The 18,726-nt window shown below is 51.4% G+C and overlaps 2 protein-coding genes across 7 annotated transcripts in view; one reads left to right on the top strand and one right to left on the bottom strand.

Moving 5' to 3' along the window:
- LOC106026258 (uncharacterized) overlaps window positions 1–5,234 on the top strand; it is a 30,090-nt gene extending 24,856 nt beyond the window's left edge. Inside the window, exon 4 of the mRNA XM_063225275.1 lies at window positions 2,378–5,234. Coding sequence (XP_063081345.1) covers window positions 2,378–2,588 — 211 coding nt within the window. The 3' untranslated portion in view covers window positions 2,589–5,234. The remainder of the gene's footprint in view (window positions 1–2,377) is intronic.
- Ttc3 (tetratricopeptide repeat domain 3) overlaps window positions 3,711–18,726 on the bottom strand; it is a 130,455-nt gene continuing 115,439 nt past the window's right edge. For all 6 annotated transcript variants that reach the window (XM_063224500.1, XM_063224496.1, XM_063224497.1 and 3 more), the window contains 10 exons: window positions 18,388–18,456; window positions 17,004–17,100; window positions 15,588–15,682; window positions 12,545–12,635; window positions 12,033–12,134; window positions 8,861–9,699; window positions 7,319–7,439; window positions 6,385–7,170; window positions 5,095–5,187; window positions 3,711–4,764 (listed from right to left, as the gene is read on the bottom strand). In XM_063224500.1, the coding sequence (XP_063080570.1) occupies window positions 4,681–4,764; window positions 5,095–5,187; window positions 6,385–7,170; window positions 7,319–7,439; window positions 8,861–9,699; window positions 12,033–12,134; window positions 12,545–12,635; window positions 15,588–15,682; window positions 17,004–17,100; window positions 18,388–18,456 (2,377 nt within the window). In that variant the 3' untranslated portion in view covers window positions 3,711–4,680. The remainder of the gene's footprint in view (window positions 4,765–5,094; window positions 5,188–6,384; window positions 7,171–7,318; window positions 7,440–8,860; window positions 9,700–12,032; window positions 12,135–12,544; window positions 12,636–15,587; window positions 15,683–17,003; window positions 17,101–18,387; window positions 18,457–18,726) is intronic.

Raw genomic sequence — 18,726 nt, 5'->3', positions numbered from 1 at the left:
CTTGTGGCGAGGAGCTGCCCGCCTGGCAGGTGCTGTCTTGGGGCCTGCACACCGCCTACCCCAATCACCCTGCCTGGACCCTGGATACCCCACTTCTGCCACCCAACAGATCAAAGGGTGGCACTGGTCCTGGGGGCTGAACTGTGACATCTTCCCCACCCGGCCCACTCCTCTGCTGGGTTGGAGAGGCTGTGGTGGTTTTGAATCTGGAAGCAAAATCCCCAAGTCTGTTGGGCGCTGGCAGCGGCCAGGCCTGGGCACAGTGCCCGTCTGTCCCAGCGCTTTGCAGGGCTGTTGGCTCAGCCCCTGGGACAGGGCAGTGGCATTTCAGGACACGGAGCCTGAGCTGGTGGCAGGTTTCTTGGAAGTGGTGGCAGGGAGATCTATATTAAGACCTTGCTATCACACCAGATAATAGAGGCTGAAATAAGGGTAGAGAGGAATGGGGCAAAGGGTTTTTATGCAGAACTTCTGAAGGCAGAGGGGACCTTGGAGAACAGAGCCGTGTTTATTCGAAGAGCTCCCAGGTATTTGCTGAGACAATGACCCTTCTGTCCCAAGAAAGGCATTGGACAGAGCAGTTTCTCTTTGAAGTGCGAGACCCTCCCAGCCAGGTAACCCACATAGGGCTGTGCTTGGAAGGCTCCCCTGGCTCTGTGGCCCAGGGACCAGCCCATTTCAAGGGCTGTCAGATGAGTCACTGCGGGCTTGGCATCATCCTCCGGGCGGCTTCTTGGAGGACACCCCAAAGTTTGCTTGCTCTGGCTACCTGCACTCTCCCTGGGCAGCAGAAGTGCCTGCCCTGAGCTGCAGAGGGCAGTGGACACAGGTTGCTGTGGGAGTGGCTGCCCAGGAGCATGCAGAGGCTCTGCGGCACAGAGGACAGACGTGGGGACCCTGTCACCCACCAGGACAGCAGTGGGAAGGGGGGCGGGGAGAGAGTAGAAGGGCTACAGAAGGAGCTCATTCAGCAGGAACCCTGGGGGTGCTAGGTTCCTAACTGCCCTTGCAAACATGAGCTGAGTTTGAGTGTTCAGTGGGACCCAAGTGAACAGGGTGGGAACACACAGGACCCGTGACAGTCTTTCCACAGGCACTGGAAGTGTTGTGATGGTGCGGGTCAGGAACTGCTTTCAAGTCTGTGTTAACCAAATTTTCCTAGCAGTGGTGTTCAAGGGCTGGGTCACACAGTTCCTGAAAAATCTAACACTGACCACTACTGCCACCGCTCTGTCCCTCCGCCTGCGGCCTGCAGACTGCAAACTGGATGCACCTCCCCCTCTTCCTGCCAGGGCCGGGCAACTTGGTGAAGACTTCCAGTGTCCTCTCAGATGGGGGATGTGAGCACCAGGAACTCTGGGGGTGGGGGGTTGTGGGCCAGGTACAAATGGACCCTCACCCACTGGGGGTACAAAGCAGGGCCTTTGTCCCAGATGGGCAAACTGTGGCCTGCTTCCGATCACAGTGGCCACCTTTTTCTTTGGGACCTGCTTCTTCACACTTGGTGGCAACTGAAGCCTTTAAGAGCACTGCAGTCTAATGTGTCAGAGCTTTCGCCCTGAGCTACGGACTTAGCCTTTATCCAAAAGAACCTTTTTTTTTTTTGGAGACAAAGTCCCTTCAAAGTTGCTAAATAGCCTAGGCTGGAGTCAAACTTGGGATCCTCGTGCCTCAGCTTCCCAGAGTGCTGAGTACTGGGACAGACACCACCATGCTTGGCCCATCTGTCAGCTTTTTAATTTTATGCTTAGTGATTTTTGTTTCCTACACAAACTGTTTTCTTGTAGAAGCTGCATTATCTCCTGTTGTAGGGACAGGACCCCGACAGGCAGGGCAACTGTGGGGAAAGTCCCCCTGCGAATGAGAGGAAGCTGCCCGGGACTGCAGTAGCATCTGGGCCAGGTCCATTTGGGGAGTAGCCCGGTTCCTCTTTGGCGAACTGTCCCAGGAAGGGCAGGAAAAGGCAGACCTCTCACTGCTCCCAAGACTTTCATTATAGATCCAGGCAGTGCCCCGTAACAGGACCACTGCCCGGCATTTGGGGGTCACCTAGCTCTGGGGCCCCCGCTCCTCAGAGTGACTTTGTACCGCTTTCTTCTGCAAATAAACTCACGTTTCATTGCTTTGTACCATTTACTCTTCCTCTTTCTGCATGGGAGAGACCAGTGAGATAAAGGAAAGGGGGCAGAAGACCCCTGCATGGTCCTTCTGCTGAGAGGTTAAGGTACCCCTGGATGGACACCCAGGATTAGGCACGTAGCTAAACATCTTTCTCTGACTGAGGCTGATCTCACTTGACTGATGATTCATTAGAGTTCCGCAGCTGACTAGAGGTGGTCAATTTCTTCTTCTGTGCTTTCCTTTTTTCCCCTTTAAGGGACACAGGAAGAGACAGAGGTGAACAGATCTTGCTGAGGATGGGGAGTCCGGGGCAGGCCTTCGGCTTCTCGGAGGTGGAGCCCTTGCAAGACCCGTGGCAAACCCTCCAGGGAGGGGCTCCAGCTGGCTGGACACTCACCGAGCAGCATGGACTGCAAAGCCCTGGGGTAGGAGACTCAGGACAGCCCAAGGGCAGCCACCCTTCCTGACAGAATCCCCAAGGTGACTAGGGGATCTCGGGACAAAGCCATCCTTCACAGTGACTGCGGATGATCTGAATTCTCTGGCTGAATTCTTGAGCCGTGCAGAGGAGGTGCTGCCTCTTCAAGCAGGACCTTTCCTAAGGGCCCAACTGTCTGGGGCACTTTGAAGCCTTTGTCCCAGCAGTGACCAGCTCCCCTTTACCCAGAGTTAATGTGCTAAGGACTTAGCAGTACGCGTTGTGTGCGATACTTAGATATATAGCATCTGCTTCTTCTCCAGGGCTCTCTCTGCACCCGAGATCTGGTTCTGTGCTTGTCTGCTGGCTGTTCATCTGGAAGTTGCTCGCTTAGGCCTCTGCTTCTAGTCTAGTGCCGCGTGTGAGGGGGGTGCCATGCACACAGGAGGTGTGCAGCACACGCTGGCCACGTGAGTGACTTTGGGGGTGTCTCACCTGTCTCACAAAGCGCACAGGAGGACATCACATCATCCCTGGCAGACTGAAGGGGAGGAGAAGGAACTGGCCGTGACCAGTACATGCATGTCTTGCCTGTGACCTGTTGCAGGCTGAAGCTTTACCTTCTCCCTCGCTTTCTTCCCTGTAGGGCCTGGAGGCACCATGGGTCCTCCTGCTCAGCCTACCCACCCTGTGGGGTAGCCCTGCGCTCTCCACACCCCGAGGTCACAGGGTTGCTGGAGCGGGGCTTGCTGTCTGCTCTACCTTAGATCACCTTAGAGTCAGGGCCATCCATGGCACGGCTGGGGGCCCCTTCCGTTCTGTTCTAGATCACTTGCTATGCCTGAGGTCAATTATTTAATCCACAGTGCTAAGGACCAGCCCGCTGCCGCCTGTCACATCTGCTGCAGCAAACACCTGATGCCAGAACACACAGCGACGGGGCTGTGACTGTCCTCAGCAGCCTCACGGGAAAACCTCTGTCTTTAACCCAAGAGGAGGCGCTGTGGTCCCTGTGCGAGCTCTGTTCTCAGATGTGGAAGGCAGCCTGTGACCCTGAGTGTGGCGAGCGGTCACCCTGGCCCATCCCAGGCACCCCAGAGGCCGCCAAGCACTGGGGGGCGTGGGGTCCCTGGGAACCGTGCACTCCCCAGCAAGCAGCACAGCAGCCGCAGACTTTTGGGTGCACTTTATTGGGGTAAGGCAGGTTCACAGGCTGTCGGGGAAGCACAGAGCACACGGCACACACACGCACTGCTGCAAACTGGCCCTGGGGGTACGGCTGTACACAGCGCTCCACAGTCATGAACACGCGGACGATACTAGGGCAGCCCCGCCGGGCCAGGCTGGGTAGGGGCGGCTAAGGCCGAGGCACTAGGACGGTGCGGCTCACAGGGACTTGGGCAGAGGACGGGGACCCTCTCTGCACACACACATGGGTCTCTCAAAGAACACGGCGAGATGTGTCTGGTGGTCCTTCCGGACGGAGCAGTGGACTGTCCCTCCGTGGTCAGGGCTGTAAATAGCTGCTAAGCAGGCACTGCGCTGTCCCTGGGCATGCAGCACTTCACATGAGCAGCACGGGCGAGGGGACGCAGATGCCTTGGAACTGCCGGCCACACGAGCTCCACTTCCAGGGGAGCTGAGGAAGGGGCGGGGGTGGTGGTGATGGTGGTGGGTGTGCCACCGGCCTCCATAGCAGCCGGCTGGGAGAGGCTGTGCTAAGAATGTATTCCGAAACTGATTTCCAAAAGTCAGATCACTTCTCTAATGAAAAACGAACACTAAGAATCTTCAGGGGAGTGAAAGGAGGAAACAGCAAAGGCACACAGGGGCTCAGGAAGAGGCTGGATCTTCGGGTCCGGGCAGTACTGACCCGCTGTCAGCTCCCGGGGGCGGGGTGGGGACAGGAATGCAGAGCCACGGGCCCTTGCGCTGCTGGCAGACTTTCCAGCTGAGTGGGAGCCTGGCGGGCCACGGGCAGTTCTGAGGCACTGACAGCACTTCTGGGCCCCCAGCCCCTGCGGCAGTCCCGGGTGTGAAGAGGAGGCGACACACTGTTCACGCCACAACTGAGCTACCGAGGAAGCGACTACACGGAGGGAGGGACGACTGGATTGACAGACGGTGGGGTCGGTGCGGGCTCAGGGCGCTCCCGGGTTGAGGGCAAGGGCGTTGGTGCGGCAGGCAGGGCAGCTGCCATGCCCCTTCAGCCACTGCTTGAAGCACTGGAAAAGAAGAAACCAGTCAGCACGGCCCCTGCACCGTCTGCTGACCCAGCAGGGAGCCAGCAAAGCGCCAGCGCTGGTCCTCCCAGTCTTGGCCTTCCCCGGCAGCCCTGGCTCCTCCGGGCCGGCCCGGAAGGTCTCCAGAGTAGCACTGGTCCCTGGCGGAGCACCCAGCACCGAGGGTCACTATGGGGCCACCAGGCCCAGCCTTCTGCTCCCGCCCCAGCACCAGCCTCAAGCACAGGGAGCACCGGGGTGTGTGTGGTGTGTGTGTGGGGGGAGTCCCAGGAAACACCTGGCACGCGAGGGGGTGCGGTGAAGAACCCTTACCCCTTTGTGGAACTTGTGCCCGCATTTGAGTGCACGCATGTTTTTGGATTTGAACACCTCGTGGCAGATCTCACACTCGTTTGCTCGTGGTGCCTGTGGAAACAAATGAAGAATAAAGATTAACTCTCTTCCTATGGCAAGCTCTTCAAGCTCGTGATGTGAGCGGCCTTTAAACATGTCTGCCACCGAAGGCGGGAGTCCCAGTGACTGTGAGCACTCTGTTTGAGGCAGGTGTGGGCTACCGCCCTCGCTGGCCTCAGACCCAGGATCTTCTTGCCTCAGCCTCCTCAGCAGGGGAATGCAGCGGGTGGCTGGCTGGGAGTCTCGTTTTAAAATAACTTTTAAAAAAAGCCAACAAAAGATTTTGAAGTTCAAATTTTTTTCAGACAGAAAACTGTTTTAAGGTTAATAGATTCCAGGTAAAATATTGTGATGCCTGTTTGCCCCCTGTCACACATGAGGTGTGGGGCTGTTACATGCCACAAATTTATCATGGACCGGATCGTCTCACAGGGATTAAATGACAGCCCATCTGCACACAGACTGCGGACACCCGCCATCCCAGGTCACCAAACTGCTCACAAGAGACCACCTGAGGCAGGTGGTGCAGAAGCAACACCATCATGGGATTCCATGGTATAAAGAATGAAGCGCATCTCTAGAGACGCGGAGGGCACAATCAGCTGAGACATGGAAGAGTCCCGGCCACCTGGGTGAGGGAGTCTCCTCATTGTCCTCTGAGGGTTCTGTGGGCACACACGTACCAAGGCTCCAGCCCCAGGGGCTCAGGGTCCCTCCGCCACAGCCCCAGGCCCCAGCACAGCGCAACTCCCCCTGGGCTCACAGCATGGGTGGCTCCAGGTGGCCTCTGATACAAGTGCACTGTGACGCTGGGAAACGGTCTCACGTGTGTGCGCCACACAGCGGCAGGGAGCCAGTTCTGCTCCAATCTGTGCATCTGACTGAGTGCAAGCCAAACAGGTGTGTGTGTGTACATGTGTGTGTGTGTGTGTGCACATGTGTGTATGTGTGCACATGAGTATGAGTATGTATGTGTGGAGTATGAGTATGTATGTGTGGCTGCTGCATGGGGTTTCTCTGTTCTAATTTTAGGGTCAAATCAATGAGATATCCCGATGTCGTTTTTTTTTTTTTAATTGGTACCAGGGATTGAACTCACGACTATACGCTTGCAAGGCAGGCGCTTATGCTGCTGAGCTAAATCCCCAGCCCGGGTCAAATCAATGAGGCTGCGTAGAAAAGGATGGGGCTATAGCTAGTTACACGTACAGGGACATCTGTCTTCTGTTCCTTGGTTGTGGTCAGTGGTCCAGTGGTCAGTGGCCCACTGGTTGTTGGTGTAGTGGCTGGTGGTGCAGTAGTTGGTGGCACAGTGCTCAGTAGCCTAGTGGTCAGTGGCCCAGTTGTCACTGGCCAGGTGGTCGGTGGCCCAATGGTCAGTGGCCCAGTGGTTGGTGGCCTAGTTGTCACTGGCCAGGTGGTCGGTGGGCCAATGGTCAGTGGCCCAGTGGTCGGTGGTGCAGTGGTCAGTAGCCCCATGGTTGGTGGCCCAGTGGTCGGTGGCCTAGTTGTCACTGGCCAGATGGTCGGTGGCCCAATGGTCAGTGGCCCAGTGGTCAGTGGCCTAGTTGTCACTGGCCAGGTGGTCGGTGGTCCAACGGTCAGTGGCCCAGTGGTCGGTGGCACAGCACTCAGTGGCCTAGTGGTCGGTGGTGCAGTGGTTGTTGGCCTAGTGGTCAATGGCCCAGTGGTCTGTGGCCCAGTGCTCGGTGGTGCAGTGGTGGGTGGTGCAGTGGTCGGTGGCCCAGTGCTCAGTGGCACAGTGCTCAGTTGCGCAGTGGTGAGTGGTGCAGTGGTCGGTGGCCCCGTGCTCGGTGGCACAGTGCTCAGTGGCACAGTGCTCAGTGGCGAGGTGGTGGGTGCTGCAGTGGTCGGTTGTCCAGTTTTCACTGGGGTTGCAGTCTGGGGGGGCGCAGTTACAGAGGCAGCAAGGCTGGCCTTGGGCATCTCTTTCTCCTTTTTTAGATTTGGCTGCAGAGACAGGAGGGTGAGGACCTGGTAGGAAGGGGAAGTGAAGGTCAGTTACCTGAGCACTCAACAGATCTTCTGTCTTTAGTAAATCATTCTCCACATTTTAATGTGAAGTTTTTGTGCTTTTTAAATGATAAGTAAATAAAGGTAAAGCGGAATGTTTCTGAAATACCTTTTTCTCTTTCTGCTCATCTAGAATGTATTCTGTCACTTTGTGGACAATCTCATCAATGGTCATTCCTGCAAATGTGCCCATGCTTCGAACACTTTTAATAAAAGTGGCGAGCTCAAGGCTGAAAGGGGAAAGCAGCAATAAGTGACAACAAAAAATCACATTTCCCACTGCTAAGAAATAGTTTACTAATATTAACCCAACAGCTCGACCTAAAAAACAAATACAAAAATAATACAGAGACCACAGAACAATAAAAACTGTACATGAAAAGCAGAACTGCTTTAACACAGATCATTCTAAGTAATTATGAAAATTTCAATACTGTTTTAAAATATTGATATCTACTTAATTCCCAAGCAACACTTGCAGCTGCTAGTTCTCTACCTGGGGTACCCACATCCTTACTTCAGAAATGAGTTTGTGGCATCAAAAGCTTAGATGCACCACTGGTTCTCACTTGAAATCGGTAAAATCTCTTTCCACTAAAAAACTAGTTTGGAAGACTTCTTCCCTTGGAAAAAACTAACAAAGTTCAAAGTGTGACTATTTTGTGAGTATCATCAAGTGAGAGTCACAGCTTCGGTCAACAGAACTTTGTATTTATACCCAATATAATTTATAGTATCCCAAGTACTTCAGCTTTCAGAAAATCAGGACACATTTATTTGATTTTTTAAAAAATCTCTGCCAAATTCTATCAAAATTGCAAACGATTTTATTTGTAGGGTACTTCTGGTAATTAGAAGGTGGATATTTTTAAAGCTGGCCTAACAGCCCTTGAGCAGATTTAGTTTCTCAAAATTAGGGAGGGCAAGAAAGGCCCTTGTGTAGACAAAACACACTTATCAGCTGCTGTCAGGGAGGGCTCCTGAGAAACCAAACCATTCGCTAGGCCCATTGCATTCTAATGGTCACACTGCTTCTCAGTCTGAAATTCCACTGTCTGGGAGAGGAGTAACAGAGTGGTGCTCTGTGCCGTGTGGGAGCTGGGAGTGGGGGCTCTTCCCCTCTCCCGAGCCTCGCCCCCACCTGTGCCAAGAAATGACCCCCACTGAACTCACAGGGTCCCCCAGCTCTATGCACCCATGGGATCCACTTCTAGTGAGGCAGCTGCTGGTCTACAAGGTGGACCTTGCTGCTTTCTTGTTGTAGGTGATTTTCATCCAAAACGACACCAAACTCTACAGTTCTTACTGATCCCGTAACAAGTGCTGGAGAGCTACTCAACATCTTAGCAAACGGCCATGGTGGGTCCCCCACCTCCGCCTATGTTACCCCAGGACACTCAATCTCAACACATTGTAGTTTGTATTTGAGGACAGAGGGCATAGTACTTGTATGGCAAGTGTCTAGTACCTGTGAGGCTCTGGGTCTTCTCCCCAGCCTTCCACGTCCCCCCAACACAAGGTTTACCTCCATGTTTATAAGATGTGGCAGCTGCCTTTGGAGCAAAACAACCATGCGGCCCTTGTCGTGTTCACACCACAGGCCACGATCTTAGGTGTTGCGGACAGAAGGGCGGCCACTTGGCACTCCTACCTGTTGTAGCACGGGAAGATCGCGGACAACTGCTCCATAATACGGGTGAGCGGCCTCTTTGGAGACTGGCTCAGGAGGGAAGGTTGGCCTGGAGTAACGGGCTTCTTCCGGTACAGTTCAGGGCTCCATACGGGCGGTGCTCCCTGGCCAGCCTTCTTAGGCTCTGCTAGGGGAGCCCCTTCCGGCTGCCGAGGGGTCGTTGGCTGTTGGCGGGGTACTGGTGCAGGGGGGGCCTCTCGCCAAGGGGACGCTGGTGGCTGCAGAGGGGATGTCAATGGCTGCCAAGGGGACACCGGTGGCTGCCGAGGGGACTGTGGTTGCTGAGGGGATGATTGTGCTTGCTGAGGGGAAGACTGTGGTTGCTGAGAGGACACTGGTGGCTGCCGAGGGGACTGTGGTTGCCGAGGGGACGACTGTGGTTGCCGAGGGGATGACTGTGGCTGCCGAGGGGACACTGGTGGCTGCCAAGGGCATGCCGATGGCTGCCGAGGGGACGCCTGCGGTTGCTGAGGGGACTTAGGTGACTGCTGAGGGGGCACTGGTACAGGTGGGGCCTCTCGTCGAGGGGACACTGGTGGCTGTGGAGGGGACGCTGGTGGCTGCCGAGAAGTTTCTGGTGGCTGCTGAGGGGACTCCAGCGGCTGTTTAGGACACACCAGTGGCTGCTGAGGGGACTCTGGAGGCTTCTGAGAGGGCGCTGGTGCAGGTGGGGCCTCCCCCGAGGGACCCTCCTTGCAGGCCGCCCCAGGTGCACTGCCCGCAGAACTTGCGCTGCTCACAGAAGTCGAGGGTGCCTGACTTTCCGGCCCTGGGGGCGTGGGGGCCAGCTGAGGACGTACCTGTGAACACAGCACAGTACAGCAGGGTCAGAAGGAAGAGGAGGAGGGAAGGCCCAGGGGCAGAGACGGGGGAGGAGGCACATGGAGACTTCCACACAGGAAGGTGCATTTGCTTTAGAAGAATTGCTGGCTGTGACTTGCTGGATGTCAGGACAAGGATGGATCTGAAGTATCTAATTCCACAATTTTCTTGGTAAAATGAGAAAAACACATTCAATGAGAACCCTCTGCCTGCCCACGGTCCCCTCTACCTCCCATGGCCTCCTTCCGGTTGAACCATTGCTGATGGATAAACACTGGCCCAGACCCCAGATCGCCTTACCCCTCTGAGCATAGGGACACCTCATGGGGCCGCCCACCAGCCCCTTCTCAAGTGCAGTTCTCACCTCTGTCCTCCCAAGTGTGGAGCCCCCCCCCACCCTTTGTAGTTTCCGGAGCAGAATCTTCCCCTGGGACCCCCATCTGTACACCCATTTGGATCATCCTAGGGTAACCCAGAGTTGGAGTCGGGCACAGTGCTCCCGGCCAGTCTGCGTGGGCCTGCAGAGCTGCTCAGGGCTGTCTTCTCCTGCTCCTGCTGCCACACCCTCACCAGCAGGGCTCTCGGACAAGGCCCTCGCCTGGGCACCCGGAAATGGCTCCAGCCCTCACTCCCCCACTCCCTCTGGCTAGCTCTTCAGCAGGGCTCGGATGTAAGATGCACTGGGCTTCTTTTACCAGTAACCTGGCTGCCCAGGGGCTGGGAGTCACAGCTTGGAGACCAAGGCTCCCGGCTCTGGCCCGGGTAGCTCTGGGCCGTGGTCCCTGCAGCCCTCTTCTTGATCCAAAAACACAGTGGATCCTGCTCTCTTTCCAGCCCACAGGATGCTGTTCCTTCCATCTGGAGTACTGCCTCCCCATTGGAAACCCCCCCCATCACTCCCTCCCCTGGTCCCATTCCTCTTGTAAGCCACTGTCTCACTGGGACTTTCGATGGGATGCTCATGGGGAGACCCAGGCCCCGGGCTCTCTGATGGTGTCACCAGCATCCTGTCACAGAAACTTGGGCCGTGCTCTGCCCAAGGCTCTGGGCTCATGGGCTCTCTTCCCCAGCCCAGCCCTCGTATAATCTCTTCTCTACTCTACACCCAGAGCAGGAGGAAGCAGGGGCCAGACACACAATAAACGGCTTTCAGGGACAGGTTCCCAGCATGCTGAGAAGTCACAAGACTTTAGGTATGAAAATTCTTTTATAAACTGATATAACTAAAATTATAAATTAACAGTAAAATAATCTATTGAGATCCAAGTCTCTTCTCTCCATACCTACAGTAAGAACTCAGAAAAGCTGGAAATGAGATGTGATCTGTCATTATGAATAAAACTGTTTCTTAGTGTAATGGAGAGAAAAGTCCAGATCTCAAATTATTTTCCACAGCTTGAGGTGTCTGCACCCCATCCCTGGGAGATTTAAGGCCAGGTTTCCTGGAGTGGCCTGAGGCCTCCTGGGTGCGGGGAAAGCTGAGGGAGGCCCGGCAGTCAGGACAGTGCTCCCTAGGGTGAAAAGTCCAGGGCAAGTGTGGCGACAGCAGGAAGACACAAATGAGGCCCCATAGACGGCACCGCTCACCTTGGGGAACCAGAAGGGCTCAACGCCGGGCCGAAACAGGGTGCTGCGCTGCACCCTGAATCCCCTCTTTGGCAGTCTTTAAATTCTCCTGGTCAGATCTTAGTTGGCTCTAGTTCACCTCAGGGCAGCATTTACAGCACAGCTGTTCTCTGTTCAAATCTCTGAACTATGTACCCCGGAGTACAATAGCACGACACTAGTGCCAGCCACACTGCGATGTCCACGAAATATAATTAACGGTATTCTTTGCTGTGTTGTGAATTTTAAAGTAAAAAGACAAAGCTTGGCCATCACAATTAAACTGCGGAAAAACCTGGTGCACCAGAGCCACGAGGGCCCAGGCGCTACCACTCAGTACGGAACCGGATCCACTCTGGTCTTAGCCCCAGGGGTGCAGGGGCGAGCAGACTCCTAGCTGGGAGGGACACAGAGGATCTGCCAATATCTGCTCCCATATCTGCTCCAGAGCTGGGACCCTGCTCTCCGTGTGCTCACACACACTCACACTCACATCCGAGCACCCAGAGGGAGGCAGGCGAAGTGCCTGACAGAGCAGCAGTGGGTGACCCCACCCGTGCAGGCTGGGAAGCGCAGCACAAGGCACCATGCTGAGAACACGAAGGCCGCTGTGACGCCAGCTGTGGCAAACTGTCACACACTCCGCAGACCCTTCACCAGGCGCTGTTCCTCATGCTCCCTCACCGGGACACAGCTGCAGACTTACCACTCTGCAGGCCGGAAAGGAAAGCTCAGAAACCCGCACCTGCGGGAGGTCTCGGAGCCGGGACCCACTCCTGATTGCTCGGATTTGGTCCTCAAACTGAGACTGCGGGCAGAACAGAGGACAGGAGGTTTTCTAATGTTTCATGAGAAAACCGTGACTCCTCAGTTAACTTTTTCTTCTTATTATTCCTGACAAGTGGTCAAAGTTAGATGCAAGCATGAAGACAATTGTTCCTTGTAAGACAAGAAGTTCAAAATAAGACCTCGCAAGTCAGAATAGTGTACCATCACTAACCCTTCCACACAGGGGTGAAACTGAAGACAGTGTCCGCTTCACATGTGTTGCTGGGGATGGAACCCAGGGCACCCTGGGTGCTGCGAAAGCCCTCCCCGGCCCCACAAATAGCTACTAGCTCAAGAAAATGTCATTAATTCCAACTGGAATGATGGCATTAGCTTCCTGAGTACTATCATAAAGATTCAGATGGAACTGTGATATATTTTATAGCTCACCTTGGCTTTTGTAATTTCTTTTGCAACATTAGAAAGAAATGATTCCCATGAATGTATGTCCGACTCCTTGTTGGGATATGCTTCAGAATCACTGAAAAGACAGTCAACAAATATGAAAGTGTTCAGTACTAACTAGAAATTAAAATTAAAGCATCTGCATGTAAGTGAACACTCAAACATGAGAAATACATTTAACATGGCCTCTCTCATACACACACACACACACACACACAATTATTTTTAAAGAGCTGTGTATTTTAGTTGGGATGGGCCCATGCCTTAATCCCAGTACTCTGGGAGGCTGAGGCAGGCATTCACAAGTTCAAGCCCTCACTGGGCACTTAGTGATTCTGTGAGACCTTGTCTCAAAAAACAAATAAACAAAGGCAAATCTCACTGTGTGGTTCTGGCTGCAGCAATCTTCCTGCCTCAGCCCAAAGGGGATGGAAACGCAGCTCGGTGCGAAGGCCCTGGGTTCAGTCCCCAGAACCCGAGGCATGGGGATGGGTTGTGGGGTGTGCCCATACTTTGCAAACTTGCTACCAGAGACACTTTGGAAAAATCTTAATTATTGCTACAACAACAAACCCTAAAAAAGTAGGTAGGAAAAACGTTCTCATGAACTTTGTTTCCCCAAATTTGAAAATTTGATTCTTCTTCATTTGACACCTTCACATTTAACATTATAGCCTGTCTTTGCATTTAAGACTATTTTTTTATGAAAAAACATTTTTTTTTTTTACAAAAAAAATTCAGCTGGACATGGTGGTGTATACCTGTAACCCCAGCACTTGAGAGGCTGAGGCAGGAGGATTGCCAAGAATTTGAGGCCAGTCTAAGCTACATAGTGAGCTCAAGTCCAGCCTGAACTACACAGCAAGATCCTGTCTCAAAAAACAACGACATGGGCCAGGTATATAGCTCAGCAGCACAAGCGCCTGCCTGCTAAGCGCAAGTTGTGAGTTTGACTTCAGATACCCAAAACAAAACAAAACAAAAAACTCCCATAGCAACAAAAAAAAAAATTTTTTTTTTTTCCGGTACCAGGGATCGAACTCATGACTGCCTGCTTGCAAAGCAGGCACTTATGCCCCTGAGCTAAATCCCCAGCCCCTGAGCTAAATCCCCAGCCCTGCAACAAAAATTTAAAAAGAAAAAAAAGAGACAGCTAAGAACATTCAAATCTTTTCAATAAGACTTAACCTAAACACCCATTTTACTATGAAACTAAGGGATAAAGAGACTGATATAAATTGATGACCTCTGTGCTTCATTAATCCCGTATATCAAGTGACAAATAGCATTCCTGGAAAGATCAATAATATCAGTCTGTGATCATGTCAGTTCTTCTCACACAATTAAAAAAATCCAAGAATATTTTTCAAGAAATCAAAGAAATTTTTATGTCATCAGTACAGGTTTGCAGGTCAGGGGGTTTACGATCATCTTGGGGAGCAGTTACATGTACAGACTGCGGTTTTTTAAAAATCCTCTTCCCCTCCCCCTCCCTCTCCTCCAGCTCCTGAACCCTGATTTCCACCCTTGCTGCTTTTCCGGCCTTGGCTCCTGCCTGGCCTGCAGTGTCACTCTGGCGGAGGCTCCTGGGCTCCCGTACGTGGCTCATCTTCCTCTGCCTCCCCGCCTCCCTTCTTCCTCGATCCTCACGCTTTTTCCCTTGCTGGTCTCTTCTGCTGTCCTCTGATGAATGGACAGAGGTTTGCACTGCATCACCAAGAAATAATCCTCATCACACTACAGGGCCTGACAGAAGGAAGTGAAGCTAGCGCCCTGGACGTGGTCTGCGGCACCTGCTCCCCAGGAAGCAGCCAGTGGTGAGCACTTGTTAACAGAGGCGCCTGGGACCTTTCAGCAGTGCCAGTGCTGTGATCTGAATCCACACACCCACTTTCCTTTAATCGTAAGTTTCCTAGTAAAAAAAATTGGATCTTGAAACTGAAGAAAAAGGTCTACACTAAAACTTTCCCAAGCTGGGCGTGGTAGCGCACAACTGTAATCCCAGTACTGGAAGGCTGAGCCCGAGTTGGAGGCCAGCCTGAGCTACATGATGAGACCCTGCCTCAGAAACAAGCCCCTCCCAAAAGAAACAGAAGCTCTTCCATGCCCCGAGCAATCTCTGCTTCGGCTCTGAGAGTTAGAAATCTTAATAAAAAAACAAGCACTAGGAAGGATGAAAAAGCTGAGGCTAAAAATGTAAAACATGCGTGGAGAACACGATAAAGGGACCAGATGAAAAGCAATCCCCTCAGTGAGAAACCGCGGGGGGCCGAGGGTGTCACTGGGGGCAGAGCGTACCTCACTTGCTCAAGGCCCTAGGCGAGACCCCCGGCCCCTGGCAAACAAAAAGCAAATGAAAAGCTGCCCAGAGAAGCACTGAGTACCATACTGAGAGAGACCCTCTAGGGTTTCCTGGTAAAGCTTATTCTAGAACGAAGCAAAACAACCAACAGGTAAAGATCATGGAGAGCTGGAAAACTTTCAAGTATGTGACATTCCTTCACACTCCCACACTTGCTATGGAAACTGTTAAATTATGGAAAGAAACTGGACAAGAGGTTTTAAGAGGCTAGGAAGCATCATCTTTGTTTCAGAATTTTTTGCGCGGAAATGACTAATAACGATACTTACTACAGTGCAGCTTGCATTAACAAAAATCTGCAAATAATTTGACTACCCCACACCTCGATGTGTTTGATCAGTGACGACCTCTGCAGACTAGAATACCACTTGACCTTTCAAAATCAGGTTGGAGAAAATCCCGTATGTACTTCTTAGTGAAAAAAGTATAAACTGATTCTTTTCCCAAGTTCTTAATGAATTTATTGCAAAGCCTTAACTAGTGATATCTCTATTTAGAATTATGATTTTCTAAATCGCTTTGCTCATATGCTTTAATCTTTTGGTAAATGAATATGTTGCTATCAAAAATAAATGGTCCTGGTATTTTAAAAAAACTTGTTTTCAAATGCTTCTCTCCATATGTCCTAAGTGATATTTGGGAAGAAGACATGGGCATCCACACTACCTGTTCGTGAGGCTCTTCAGGTGGGCTTCGGCTTTTGAGGCCATGGTCTGTAACTTATGTATTTCACCCTCCCTCCAGCTTTCAAGCACAGATACCTGCCAACAGATCAGAGGACCTTTAAGGATTTCACAAAAGAATAACTGAACCTACCTGAAGGGTTCAAATGGAACCACGTTCCAGTTTTTCCTTTAATGAGCTCTGACAAGACCAACAGGCTTGGTGACGCTATGATTTCATCCAGGTGAACACAAATAACCACATTAGGATTTGAAAACAGCGTAAACGAAATTACACAAGTGTCACACGGACTTTCCCGACTACATGTGGCTTCGTGCTCCTGTCACACACAATCATGGCCAGGGGAGCCCTGTGTGGAGAATGGGGGACCCGCCCGGGGTACAGCGTAACCCTGGCAGCAGGCTCCTCCCTGGAGCTGCTCTCAGCACTAACATCACGCTTTGAACTCCGTGGCTTCCTAGACAGCCAAATGGCCACTGCTGTGGGAATCCCTGGAGAAATGTACAGTTGCCCTGTTTAACCCATTCCCATGGGTTCCAACCACCAGGGACAGGGGCAGGACGGTCGTGTGATGGGAGTCATGCAGGCACCACCAGGGCTCAAGCGGGCCAAAATGTAACATTCACAACGGAGCTGTTCGGCAGCCAGATGTGAGTCACAGCCCCACTGTGAACGTGTTAACCCCAGCCAGCACCTGTAACCTCAGAGGCAAACCGAGCAGCCAGACAGTGGACAGCAGACGGCGGTCAGGGACGCAGAGTAGAGACCGCAGTGAACTCCGCACACTCAGACTCCATTCCCCCTTAGGAGAACCAGTGTGGCCCAATTTATTGAAAAGCCTAATATGTGCAGACTGCACAAGTCCATCCTTTTCTTATTTTCCTTGAACAGCTATAGACACATTTACCAATAAATACCATTTGTTTCCTCAGCCAGGAAAAGACTTACATGCTGGAGAAATATTTAAAAAGCCAGACATCATTTACATTTTTGTGTCAGGAGTTTCTCAAACAGTAACAAACACTGGTGTGTGTCTTTCTAGGAGGGTGGAGGAGGGAAGAGTATATACTTAACAAGTGGGATATTTTCATTTGCTTGTCAAGGATTGGCAAATGTTTTATGTTGACTACTTCATGGCACATTGGTTGATTTAGTAAGATAAAGCTACTCAAAACGCACAGTTTGAGAAATGACTGAATCACACTGTTACATAAGGAGAGCAGCCTACAGAATCCGGCGTGCATCACGAGCACCTCTACACAACAACAGAAAAGGCATAGGCAAGGGGAAGCACAGTTATTTTAGGGTGGCAGGGTGTCCCTCACTGCCACCCCTTTCAGCAGCATTGCTGTCCCCGTGTGCAACTCAAGAAACATGGAAGCAAACAAATGCTCTCACCTCTGCAAACAGAGCCCTCTGGTGACTTTCTTCATACAGTTCTCTGTCTCTCTTTATGTCGCCTTCTATTTTCATCCTCTCACTTGTAAATGTGTCACTGCAGATGTTAAAAGAAAAACAAACTTGAAAGCACAATCGAGCCAGAGAAAGCACAAAGGCTGTGAGCTAGGTTGGCTTTGAGCTCACGTCCTAACACCATCTGCTCTAGACCCACTGCCTCCCTCGGTGGGTCACGTGACACACAATGCGGGGGCACGCTCTGTGCCCTACAGATGGAAAAGGTTGACATGGAATCAATGGGGAGTACCAAGGGAGCTGCTGAGAAACAGTGGGCTCTGCACCCGTGCACAGACTTTATGAGGGTGCCTACAATACAATCTGGCTGTCTTGAACCAACTTGATAAACTAACCCTCATCTTTTGAACCAGAAGTTCTATATTGAAAAGGAAGTGACACAAGAGAAAAAGTGATTTGTGCAACATTATTCACAGGTACAATTTTTTTTCACTATCTAGCCCAGACTAGTGTTGAGCTCAAGGGAACCCTCCTGCCTCAGCCTCCCAAGTGCCGGGATTACAGGCGTGCACCACCATACCCAGCTCTTGCTCATACTTTTAAAAGATAAAAATGGAAATAAAATAAAAGGCCCAAATACAGGGGCACAGAAGGCATGGACCAGTAGGAAAATGGAAATGTACACATAGAAACATTAAATGAGAAAAGCAAGATGCAACTGGTTACTACTGGTAGGTACCCTGGTTACCAGTATGTGCAAACATATAATGTCCACTAGTAAAGATTAACAGGAAACTCTACAGGTCCCATAATAAAAGTTCCTTAATGAAACAATAATTACACAACAAACTGCCATTAACATAAAGGTCTCTCTCTGTCTCTGTCTGTCTCTCTCTCTCTTTGTTGGCAGTGCTGGGAATGGAACCCACATTGCATCTTGCACATGCCAGATAAAGTGCTTCTGCCACTTCCTGGCCTGAGAGAAAACTTTTTAAACACACTTTTAGTTTCAAGTTAATGCAGAAAAATAAAGAGAATAACTGACAATAATAAATTCAGGATATTCTACATAGATAATGGAAAATAAGAGCAGCAACATGGTAAAATTGAAATGCTTAAATATGTTTAAGTATTGGTTTAAAATGAAATAAACAAATTAAGTACATAATTATTTAAAAGAAACAGGTAAGGGCCAGGGATGTAGCTCAGTGGCACAGCACCTGCCTGGCAAGCACAAGGTCCTGAGTTCAATTTCCAGTACCACAAAGAAAGAAGGGAAAAAATAAGCAGTAATGTATTTAGAGATCTAGTGTGATTATCTCTTATTGGAAGAGGGTAAAATATTGAAGTGAATTAAAGCTTAATTTACCTGTTTTCAAGGGACTGATCTGGGCGTGATTCATATTCCTTATCTACTCCATCATTTTTCTGGGTAGACCTATAAAAACAGAATCATCAAAGTTGAATTCAGATTTTTTTCCAACACGACTCTATACAGTAAATTGTACCCACATCCCAAGAAGTATTTCTGGAATGTCCCACACGTCTGTTTTGTTTCATTTCTAGTATCTCACATGCTGGGGAATTTTCCTGCAGGCCCTGGAGGAGGGGCAGCTCTTCTCTGCACTATGGTACAACCTGCAGGCCTCCCACCAGGCGTCGGGCATCTCCCATGCCTACCACCTGGCAGTGCCTGGCCACAGGCACT

This window comes from Cavia porcellus, unplaced genomic scaffold, assembly GCF_034190915.1.
Source record: "Cavia porcellus strain 051 isolate PalLab524CR breed Dunkin Hartley unplaced genomic scaffold, mCavPor4.1 scaffold_15, whole genome shotgun sequence".
Classification (NCBI taxonomy): domain Eukaryota; kingdom Metazoa; phylum Chordata; class Mammalia; order Rodentia; family Caviidae; genus Cavia; species Cavia porcellus.
This window is presented reverse-complemented; position numbering and strand designations above follow the sequence as displayed.